This window comes from Canis lupus, chromosome X (assembly GCF_048164855.1).
Source record: "Canis lupus baileyi chromosome X, mCanLup2.hap1, whole genome shotgun sequence".
Classification (NCBI taxonomy): Eukaryota; Metazoa; Chordata; class Mammalia; order Carnivora; family Canidae; genus Canis; species Canis lupus.
Window position 1 is genome coordinate 75,820,004 of NC_132876.1, and position 12,063 is coordinate 75,832,066.

Here is a 12,063-nt window from a genome sequence, read left to right on the forward strand (position 1 = left end):
ATAGAGAGAGAGGCAGAAACATAGGTAGAGGGAGAAGCAGGCTCCATGCAGGGAACCTGATGTGGGACTCAATCCTGGGACTTCAGGATCACATCCTGGACTGAAGGCAGGTGCTAAACCACGGAGCCATCCAGGGATCTCTAAATAAAATCTTTTTTTTAAAAGAAGACTTAATACAGACCATTGCTAGAACTGAGCCCCAAATTTTCTAAGGATACAGTTTCTTGTGAGATCTAATAGGACAATGAAGAACTTCCACTAAAAATAGAATATTTTAAAAACAAAGATGGAAAATATTTATGGCACTTAAAATGGAAAGCCCTTAAAGGAAAGTCTTTGAGTCAGACTTCCTCATTTTATGGCGAGAAAGACTGAGAGGCAGAAAGCAAGTCTGTGTGACAAAGCAGGGATGCAAAGTGTGGACAGTGGCCTGTGAACCTAGCTTTGTAAAAAGCCATCCAGGGAATTTTCATGCCCAAGAAGGTTTATGAACCATTGTACTAACCAGTCTGTAAGGCCTCTTCCAGTTCTGCCAGCCCATGATGTCATGAGCCTAAATGACCTCCACGGTTATACTTCATGGTGCTAAGTGACCAGAAGTGATCACGATTATACCTAAATCTCAGAGTAGCAACCTTCTGATCAATGGTTTTTAAATCAGGATATCCAAAGAATGGTTCTCAATTTTTTTTTATATTACAGCTCATCTCTCACCTACTCCTGAGTATCTATTCATGGAACCTAGCAGGAGGCTCTAAAAATCATACTTGTGGGCTGATTATATTAATAGGTAAATTATATATTATACAATTGCTTTTAAGAGCCCCAGAAAGACCATTTTCAAAGCATAGCCCAAAACTATGTGTTTCTTTTTTTAAAATTTAAATTCAATTTACCAACATATAGTACATTATTACTTTCAGATATAGTTTTCAATAATTCATCAGTTGTTTATAACACCTAGTGCTAATCCTATCACTATGTGATTTTCTTAAGCTAAAGCAACCCCAGGACTTTATTGGGTTTAGTTGGAGCCGGTAAGATAAGATATCTACCTGTGATTTGCCATCTCTGTGGTCCTTCATGCTGTGATTGGAACTGCTGCCTCAAGGTCTTCTTGTGCTCTGGGTCCCTGGTGCCCTCTCTTTCTACCACCTGGGCTCCAGAGACCTGAGAGAGTGGTTCAGGCATTAGCAGGATACATGAATACCTGTCCTCCAGGCCATGGGGCACCTCTTTTGACAGGCCTCAGGGAGCTATATTAAGATGACAGCTCCTGCGATGCATGTCAGAGTAGCTTGGATTTGAAGTCATTTAGAGGCTGCTGCCATTCTGAAGGCTTAGATAGATGTTCGGACAAGTAAGTCTGAAATGCAAGCAGTCAGAGTGGCGTCTAAGGGAGAAGATTAGATGGATGGAGAATAATAAATGGATAATAATACTGCCTTTGCTTACAGAAGGGTGATGTGTCCCCACCCTACCTTCCAACCTTTCTTAAGCTGACAGGAAGGAAGACTCTATCTGAGAAGGAGGGTAGCTGACATATCTGGAACAAGACAGTCTTGGCTCAGTAGATCTTATCAAGGGGCTGGGCTCAGACCCCATCTGAAGGCCTGGGGGCTCTGAGCAGGGTTTAGGTGAGACCACAACTATTCACTTCTCTCACCCACCCTTTTTTTTGTACATGTTTTTATTGGAGTTCGATTTGCCAACATATAGCATAACACCCAGTGCTCATCCTGTCAAGTGCCCCCCTCAGTGCCCATCACCCAGTCACCCCATCCCCCTGCCCACCTCCCTTTCCACTACCCCTTGTTCGTTTCCCAGAGTTAGGAGTCTCCTATTCTGTCACCCTCACTGATATTTCCCACTCATTTTCTCTCCTTTCCCCTTTATTCCCTTTCACTATTTTTTATATTCCCCAAAAGAGTGAAGCCATATAATGATTGTCCTTCTTCAATTGACTTACTTCACTCAGCATAATACCCTCCAGTTCCATCCATGTTGAAGCAAATGGTGGGTATTCGTTGTTTCTAAAGGCTGAGTAATATTCCATTGTATACATATACCACATCTTCTTTATACATTCATCTTTTGATGGACACCAAGGCTCCTTCCACAGTTTGGCTATTGTGGACATTGCTGCTATAAACATTGGGGTGCAGGTGTCTTGGCTTTTCACTGCATCTAGACAGCAAATTTTAAAGAGACTTAGGAAGCATTAGTCAACCATGAGTTCAACATAAGTCAGAAGTTGGATCCAGAAGAAAAACTTGTAATAGCTAACATTTATTAAGGCTAAGAATAAATAAATCAGAATAAATAAATAAGAGGTTTTTTTTAAACAAAGTTGTCTCGAGACAGAATAAAATTGTTAGGATATATAGTGAGTGTCACTGGAGGTGATAAAATTTAGTTATATTTGAAGACTGATCTGGCAAGTGTTTAGAGAACACAAGGAGGCCAACTAAGAGGAGGTGCTACATGGTGTCTGACCTGTCAGTTAGAACTAACTTCCCTGTCCCTATGATTGGTCAACAAAACTATACTTCAATGTATTAGGAAAGAAAAAGACAGTTGCCATTTATCTTTTTTTTTTTTCATCCTTTCTTCTTTCTAATTCATGCTGGGACAGTGACCAATTTATTAACCACTAAGCCTGTTCAACTTTTCTAAGGAAAGGTTAGTTAAGAATGAATCATAATTCATTCTCTTGGCCTCTTGGTCTATTGTAGCTCCACTAAATGACTGGGATCTCACTTTTAATCTGCCTTTCAGAGGAACCATTTGATTGGAAATCAGATCAGATAAGCAGAAAAAACTGAGCAAGATGGTATAACCTTCAACAAGTAGGGAATCCAAAGTCCCAGGAAACTGCCTAAAATTTGCACTTCCGGGACTAGATGTTTTGAGAGGCAAACTATGTGGTGTCTATACTAGAGAAATGTTTGATTTGTATTGATAATACTACTAACATTTACTATAGGCCAAGAGTAAAACAGTTTATGTGGATGATTATACCCTCAACAAACCTCCTATAATTTTCCTCATTTCACATATGAAGAAACTGAGTCATTGAGAGAATCAGTGAGACTTACCCAAGGCCACTAATCAGTGACAAAACTAGGGTTTGAGCCCAAAGAGTGTGGATCCAGAATCTGTTCTTAACCACTGTATTATATCCTATCTCTATATCATACTGGAGATAAGGAGTGGATATTATTTCACAGTGACTTTGGGCAGAGTTATCTAGAAATAAATGGTAGAAGGCATGGTAAGGCTCTGGACCATGCCATGTAGAAGGTTCCCTTCTTGATTACTGGCTGGTTGTATCAGATTGGACGCAAAAATAATGCTATAAAAAAACATAAGGGTCTATTTCCATTTCACATGAAAAAAAGTCTGTAGTTGGGCAGTCTATATCTGCTATAGTAGTTCTATGGTCATCAGAGAGTTGGGCTCCTTCCAATTTTCTGTTATCCTATCCCAAGGAGTAGGGACCTTTTTCTTATGGTCCAAGATGGCTGCTAGAACTTCAACCATTACATCTACGTTCCAGGCATCAGGATTGAGTAAGGGCCAAAGAAGCATATGCTACCTTCCTTAAAGGAGGTTTCTGAAAATCTCTGCTCAAAATTTCTATTTACATGTCACATAGGCACATAATCACATAGGCATTCCTTAATGTAAAGGAAGATAGGAAATATAATCTTTTACTCCATGTGGTATGGGTTACACCTGAAAATCAGGGCTCTGTTACTATGTAGGAAGAGAAGAATGGATGCTATGGTTGGCATCCAACACATTGTTTTTCTAACATATTGATTCATCCAACTTGTACTTTTGTGTCTTCACAGTGACTACAGATATGTGGCAGCTGCTCTGGCTGTCATGAGAAATGTGACTCAGCAGATCAATGAACGCAAGCGGCGTTTGGAGAATATTGATAAGATTGCCCAGTGGCAGGCATCTGTCCTAGACTGGGAGGTAGGATCCTTACCAACAGGGGTACTGGGAAGTCTGAATAACTTAGCTAGAATATCACATCTTAGCCAAAAATTGAACTGAAAGAGCAGCAGAAAGGATGTAGATTAGAGCCAAGGCAAAACTTTCTACTAATGGGTGGCATTGTGTACTTGAATAGCTTTCTAAGAAGGTTAGAGAAATCTTTGAGGCAACACTTCATTAAAAAAAAAGGTTCATCTCTCTGGATGATGCCAGGAAAAAAATGGATTGACTCAATAGACTTTCAAGCCTCTTTCCATTCCTGGAGTTTTATCACCATTAGATGAACACTTGAATAAGAAATAGTATATACTAATTCACTCCCAGACACAGAATATAAAGTTGGTTCTATGGTGCAGGCCAACCAACATACTTCTTTTTACATTGGTAAGATTACCCTGACACATTTACTAGGTCTACCCAAGCTTGCACACTTGAGGTCAAAGTCATCACTCCTTCCTAATCAAAAGACTAAATTCTGCTTTTTATCATCTGCTTATAAAAATAATTCCTGACAGCCTCCTATTTCATTGGAAACAGCCATGACTTCTCTGAACTCAGAAAGTGTTTAGTGAGTAAAGTCACTAAAGTGTTCCTTTCCTAAGATACTCACTTGCAGAGGATATATACAACCTAACAAATAAATATAGCTATTGCTTCTGTAATGCCACTACTCTGTTGAGGTTCTTGGGTTTCTGTTCGATAGAAATAGCTGTGAATTACAAGGCCCCACAGGTATATGTGTTGAGTACACCATTTAGCATTTGTTTCTTGTGCCCACCAAGAGAAGCAGGGGTCACAGTATTTCACATTTATCTCTCAGACCCACATAGTGAAATCTGACAGTGTACAGGCTAACATAACCAAGATGAGAAAGGCTGATCATGCTACCAGGGAGAGTATGGCAACTTTTAAGCTTCATAGTCACAGTGTAGAAGTTGAGCCAGTTCTCTATTTCACTTATCTCAACTTAGGTATCATTCCCTGTGATTGAGAGGTAGTATCTCCCTAATATTTCAAGCAGTTTAGCACATTCTTTTTTTAAGATTGTATTTATTTATTCATGAGAGACACACACAGAGAGAGACAGAGACATAGGCAGAGGGAGAAGCAGGCTCACTTTGGGGGACTGATGCAGGACTCTATCTGGGATCACAACCTGAGCCAAAGGCAGATGCTCAACCCCTAAACCACCTGCGCATCCCAGTTTAGCACATTCTAAAAAGATTAAGCACCATTCTTCTTTTAAAGATTTTATTTATTTATTCATGAGAGACAGAGAGAGAGAGAGAGAGAGAGAGGCAGAAACACAGGCATAGGGAGAAGCAGGCTCCACGCAGGGAGCCCAATGTGGGATTTGATCCCGGGTCCCCAGGATCAAGCCCTGGGCCAAAGGCGGCACTAAACTGCTGAGCCACCTGGGATGCCCAGCACCATTCTTGCAAACAGCTATTTTACCAAAATCTAGAAAAAAATCATCTTTCCTTGTTTCTACTACTTCTAATCTTTCTTAATGTAAATGACTGGAAAAGACCAAAATTCTGAGTTTTTGCTATACTTTTTAGTCTTATTTGAAGGATAATGTCCCCATAAGAAAACAGCAGTGATTGTTTGAGATGAAGAGAGAAGAATGCATCTATATTAAGAGATTCTGTTGCTCATAAGAGGAAACCAACACTGGCCCAAACTTATTAGGGAATCATGGTTCCTCCTTCCCTTGTGTCTGGCTTACTTTGGCTAGTTGCCTGATCAGAAGCAGAAGGCTAGACCAAATCACCTCTAGCAAGCCCATCAATTCTAAGGCACTCTGAAATTGTGGCTGATTAGCAGGCCCCTTTCTCTCTACCCCTGCAGGGTTCTCTGTAAAAGGAGGTACCCAGCAGTAGTTGTCTTCATATTCCCTGGAACATCTTTCCTCTTCTCAATGCCTAGATCTTCTAATTCCTCTATATCCTCTGGGCTTCCAGTCATTGAAGCTGGAGTCATAGAGGACCAACAACTTTGAAATTCCTTGGCCTATCCAGGGAGTCTCATTAATACCAAACTCGAAAGCACTGAACTATGATTTAAAGACTCAGCACCTAAAACGGAATTTCAAGTATGTTTTTCTGGACATGGGGAGGTAGGAAACAAAAAGGAAATTTTGAGCCAGGATTGATGGGAGAACAGTTACTCTCTGCCTCCTTTGTTAGCATGATTGATTGGTCTTCTAATCTCAACCAAGCCCATATGTACAACTCTGACACCTTGCTGCTTGGTGAAGCCCTTCTTTGTCTAGTTTGGTAAGAAGAAAAATTCCTCATGGTTCCTTTTTCAGACTCTGGGGTCACTGTGGAACTTACTAGCTCTAGAAGAGTTGTCTTCTTGGAAGCTTTTCTCCAGCGAATCCTGATGGGTACATTTCAGAGGACAAACCTAAAGTGTCATGTTTGTCATATCTAGTCTTCAAGACTTCTAGAATGTCAGTCACCAGGGCTTTTAAGGGACTACACTTCCCATCAACAATTCTGGCCATGGTCATGCAAATGTGCATGTATACACCTGCGTGCACGTGTGCGCACGTACACACACACATACTCATTATAATGATAGTGAAAGTCTGAGAAGTTTATTCCTTACCAAGACCATAAAGCTAAAATTTTAATCTGATTTCCAGGTTCTCTCTGTGGTATTCTTTTCACTGCTGCACAACATCTTCTTTAAACCTTCTGCTTCCCACAGCCCATTTTCTTTTCTTTGTGATACTACAGGGACTTGTTTTGGCAGTAAAGGCAGTAAAGTCCATATCTAAGCAAGGCAGCAAGACTTCCTTTGGGGGAATATCCAAATCCTAGTATGACTAGAGGTTGTTGAATGCTAGAGGACCACCCCCCAGAAGGCAATAGGATATGTCCACTCCATGGCTTGCTAGCTATTGACGTAAGTGGCCAAACCTCACTGGTTCCCTGGTATAGGTTCTCTGTATGTTCTACCTGTCCAAGTAGTTGCACAAGCAGAGAGAGGTCCTTCCGGCTTGCTGAGGGCTGCTTTGGACAAGCCTTGCAAATCAAGAAAAATGATTTCTTTCCCTCCCCTAGATGTTTGAACAAATACGGTGGTTTTCAAAGCATCTACATAATAATTTAAGCTTAATTTGTCAAACTAAAAAGAAGAATCATAGGGGAAATCTTCAGAGCTTAATCTCCTTTGAAAAGGAATTGTGAAAGATGGTTGAGGGTTGATAGCATACAGGTAATTGGTACCTACTCAATAATTCAGAACATCTTGCTAGAGAGTAGGAAGCCTTGTATTATATTCAGACCTGACCATGCCTCAATTAATTCCATAAATATTCAGGGATTTTTTTTTTCAACTCCAGTTATCATCCCTGTTCCCTGCCCCCCTATGAGGACTGGACTTCATGAAGTACCTCCTCTGTCCTACCTCCTAGGATTCCTAAAAAAATACATGGATGAGTGAAAGTATCACCCACACCTCTAAGTAATAATCAATACATTAGAGCATCTTAGTGGAACAATAGGGAGAAGAGCCTGTTCCCATGGACTATAATTTCAGGGAAATTTATATTTCTAATTTCTCTGATGCTGATGTTTGATTGAGCTATCACATTGCTGCCCTTCACACTCACTAGATCCACTTGAAAGAAAGGGATAAGGACTATATACCTGGCAGCTTCCTTTTAACCTTTTTTTCCCCTGGAGATTTTTATCAGGAGCCCAAATTTGCTCCTCATGTTTAAGAATTTGACTATATATGATTGTGGTGGTACCCCTCCCATAACAGCCTGCTTGTGTAATACCCAAAAACCTGCAAAAGCATCTATTTAAGAGCTAAAGTACCGTACCTTCCCTTCCCTTCCTTCCCTTCCCTTCCCTTCCCTTCCCTTCCCTTCCCTTCCCTTCCCTTCCTTCTTCCCCTTCCCTTTCCCCTTCCCCTTCCTCTATTCCTTCCCTTCTTAGTGGAGTTATGTGTGCCAAGTACTTAAAATAAGAATGTTCCTGACTGGTACAGTGGTTATAACTTTAAAAGTTATCCTAAAAGCCAAGTTTCTTTGGCATTGGCCTGTTTTTATGGCTTTTATTCACTTTATACATATTCAAAATGGACTGTGGCACATATTTCTGTCCTGCCTCAGGGTGGGACATGGCAGACTGGTACCATTCTCAGCTTCCCATGCGTCTAACAGGAAAGCCCACACAAATTCCTCACCCTGAGAGCTTACGCTCCCAGAAGTTCTGTGTTAGTATGTGGGCCCCGCAGGAATGAATGGTTACTCAAGTTCCAAGGTACCCCTGAAATGGAGTCTGAAGTCACAGTAGTATCTCTGAGCTTTCTTTTTGAGGTTATATTATTAAAAAAATATTTCTACTGAGCTCCCCTTTTCCTTCTCACCCCATAGACTGCAAAAAGTGGTATTCTCAAGAATGCCATTTCCAGCTACCCCTCTCTTTGGCCCATTGCCATGTCTAGGCTGTTGTGATTATTTCTAGGAAGATGCAGGGATCTCCATCTCTCATCTTGACTTGAAACTTTTGGGTACAAGGCCGAGATATTAACATGGAGTATCAGGGCTAGGACCTTGGAGATCATCCTCATATACCACATTTAACATCTGGAAAAACTGGAAAAGTTTGGTAGAGGCAAGATGGTGGAAGAGTAGGGTCCCCAAGTCACCTATTCCCACCAACTTTCCTAGATAACTTTCAAATCATCCTGAAAACCTATGAATTCGGTCTGAGATTTAAAGAGAGAACAGCTGGAATGCTACAGTGAGAAGAATTTGCGCTTCTATCAAAGTAGGAAGACGGAAAAAAAATAAAGAAATAAAAACGCATCCAAGGGGGAGGGGCCCCATGAGGATCCGGGCTAAGGCTGGGGGCAGGTGCCCCCAGGACAGGAAAGCCCAGGCCTGGAGAAGCAGGAGCTTTACAAATCTTCCCGGATGGAAAGGCACCTGTAGGGAGCTCAGGCAGGATCCCAGGAGAGGCAGGGATGCCCTCAGGCTCCCAGGGGCACTAACAGTGGAACTGTGCCCCAGGGGAGAGCGTACCACACAGTGCGGGCCTAGCACCCTAAAGGGCTGGAGCCCACACCCGGCAGGCCCCGGGAGCAGCTCAGGTGGCAGCTCAGGCGGCAGCTACATGGAGGGGGCTGCCGGCCCCCCAGAGGACGATTACAGTGGTGCAGGCCCCAGAGCCCAGGGTGCCGGGGACACAACCCAGGATCCGGCGCTCCCCCCGGGACAGGCAGAGAGCAGGAGGACACAGGACAGCAAGGGCGCTCCTGCTGCCGAGCAGCCCCTACCTGTGCAGATCGGCGCTCCCTGCCCCCGAAGCATCCAGGCCCCTGCGGACTGACAGCTCTGGTAGTTGCTATGGGAGCTGACTCTAGAGTTGGAGAGCTGGCCGCCACCACTGTTGTTCCTCCTAGTGTCAACTTGTACCTGGGACTGAGCAGGGGACTCAGGAAAAACAGCTCCCACTGAGCCCTGCCCCTGGCAGGGGGCTGGGCAGCTCCCCCAGCTACACACACCTGAGAATCAACACAGCAGGCCCCACCCCCAGAGCACCAGCTAGAAGGACAGGATAAAAGCAAGTTATTGACCAAGCAGTGCAGGAAAGTTCCAGGGGAAATCAAGGGATTTACAGTATATAGAATCAGAGGATAACCCCCTTGTTTCTTGTTTTCTATTTGTTCCCCCCTTTCTTCTTTTTTCCCCTTTTTTCTGTCTTTTTCTCCTTTTTCCAGTACAACTTGTTTTTCACCATTCTACACTAAGCAAAATGACTAGAAGGAAACACCACAAAAGAAAGAATCAGAAACAGTACTCTCTCCCACAGAGTTACAAAATTTGGATTTCACTTCAATGTCAGAAAGCCAATTCAGAAGCACTATTATAAAGCTACTGGTGGCACTAGAAAAAAGCAAAATGGATTCAAGAGACTTCATGACTGCAGAATTTAGATCTAATTAGGCCGATATTAAAAATCAACTAAATGAGATACAATCCAAATGGGAGGTCCTAATGATGAGGGTTAATGAGGTAGAAGAAGGAGTGAGTGACATAGAATACAAGTTGATAGCAAGGAAGGAAACTAAGGAAAAAAGAGAAAAACAATTAAAAGATCATGAGGATAGGATAAGGGAAATAAAGGACAGCCTGAGAAGGAAAAATCTGCATTTAATTGGGGTTCCTGAGGGTGCCGAAAGGGACAGAGGTCCAGAAACTGTATTTGAACAAACTGTAGCTGAGAACTTCCCTAACTTGGGAAGGAAAACAGGCATTCAAATCCAGGAGCCAGACCCCCCCCCCAACATCAATAAAAACCGCTCAACACCTCGACATTTAATAGTGAAATTTGCAAATTCCAAAGATAAAGAGAAGATCCTTAAAGCAGCAAGAGACAAGAGATCCCTAACATTTATGGGGAGAAGTATCAGAATAACAGCAGACCTCTCCACACAGACCAGGCAGGCCAGAAAGGGCTGGCAGGATATATTCAGGGTCCTATATGAGAAGAACATGCAGCCAAAAATACTTTATCCAGCAAGGCTCTCATTCAGAATAGGAGAGATAAAGAACTTCCAAGATAGGCAGAAACTGCAAGAATATGTGACCACCAAACCGGCTCTGCAAGAAATATTAAGGTGGACCCTGTAAAAGAAAGAAGAAGTCCAAGGAAACAATCCACAAAAACAGGGACTGAATAGGTATCATGATGACACTAAACTCATATCTTTCAATAGTAACTCTGAACGTGAATGGGCTTTATGATCCCATCAAAAGGTGTAGGGTTTCAGACTGGATAAAAAATCAAGACCCATCTATTTGCTGTCTACAAGAGACTCATTTTAGACATAAGGACACCTACAGCCTGAAAATAAAAGGTTGGAGAACCATTTACCCTTCAAATGGTCCTCAAAAGAAAGCAGGGGTAGCCATCCTTATACCAGATAAATTAAAGTTTATCCCAAAGACTGTAGTAAGAGATGAAGAGGGACACTATATAATACTTAAATGATCTATCTAACAAGAGGACCTAACAATCATCAATATTTATGCCCCGAATGTGGGAGTTGCCAAGGATATCAATCAATTAATAAGACATACTTAGATAATAATACACTTCTACTTGGTGACTTGAATATAGTACTTTCTACAATTGACAGGACTTCTAAGCACAACATCTTCAAAGAAACAAGAGCTTTAAATGATACACTGGACCAGATGGATTTCACATATATTACAGAACTTTACATCCAAATGCAACTGAATACACATTCTTCTCAAGTGCATATGGAACTTTCTCCAGAATAGACCACATACTGGGTCACAAATCAGCTCTAAACCAATACCAAATATTGGGATGGTCCCCTGCATGTTTTCAGACCATATGCTTTGAAAGTAGAATTCAATCAGAAGAAGAAGTTTGGAAGAATTTCAAACACGTGGGGGTTAAGGACCATCCTGCTCAAAGACGAAAGGGTAGACCAGGAAATTAGGGAAGAATTAAAAAGACTCATGTAAACTAATGAGAATGAAGATACAACTGTTCAAAATCTGTGGCATACAGCAAAAGCAGTCCTGAGGGAGAAATACATCACAATACAAGCATCAAAAAACTGGAAAGAACTCAAATACAAAAGCTAAACTTGCACCTAAAGGACCGGGGAAAAAAACAGCAAATAGATCCTACACCCAGCAGAAGAAGAGTTAATAAAGATTTGAGCAGAACTCAATGAAATAGAGACCAGAAGAACTGTGGAACAGATTAAGAAAACCAGCAGTTGGTTCTTTGAAAGAATTAATAAGATAGATAAACCATTAGCCAGAATTATTAAAAGGAAGACAGAAAAGACTCAAATTAATAAAATCATGAATGAGAAAGGAGAGATCACCATCAATAGCAAGGAAATACAAACAATCTTAAAAACTTATAATGAGCAGCTATACGCCAATAAATTAGGCAATCTAGAAGAAATAGACGCATTTCTGGAAAACCACAAACTACCAAAACTGGAACTGGAAGAAATAGAAAATCTGAACAGGCCAATAAT

General features: G+C 41.6%; 1 protein-coding gene across 10 annotated transcripts in view; it reads left to right on the top strand.

Annotated features, from left to right (window-relative positions):
* The window catches only part of ARHGEF9 (Cdc42 guanine nucleotide exchange factor 9), a 211,944-nt gene that overhangs the window by 150,827 nt on the left and 49,054 nt on the right, over positions 1-12,063 (top strand). For all 10 annotated transcript variants that reach the window (XM_072817441.1, XM_072817442.1, XM_072817436.1 and 7 more), the window contains one exon: positions 3,858-3,987. In XM_072817441.1, coding sequence (XP_072673542.1) covers positions 3,858-3,987 — 130 coding nt within the window. The remainder of the gene's footprint in view (positions 1-3,857; positions 3,988-12,063) is intronic.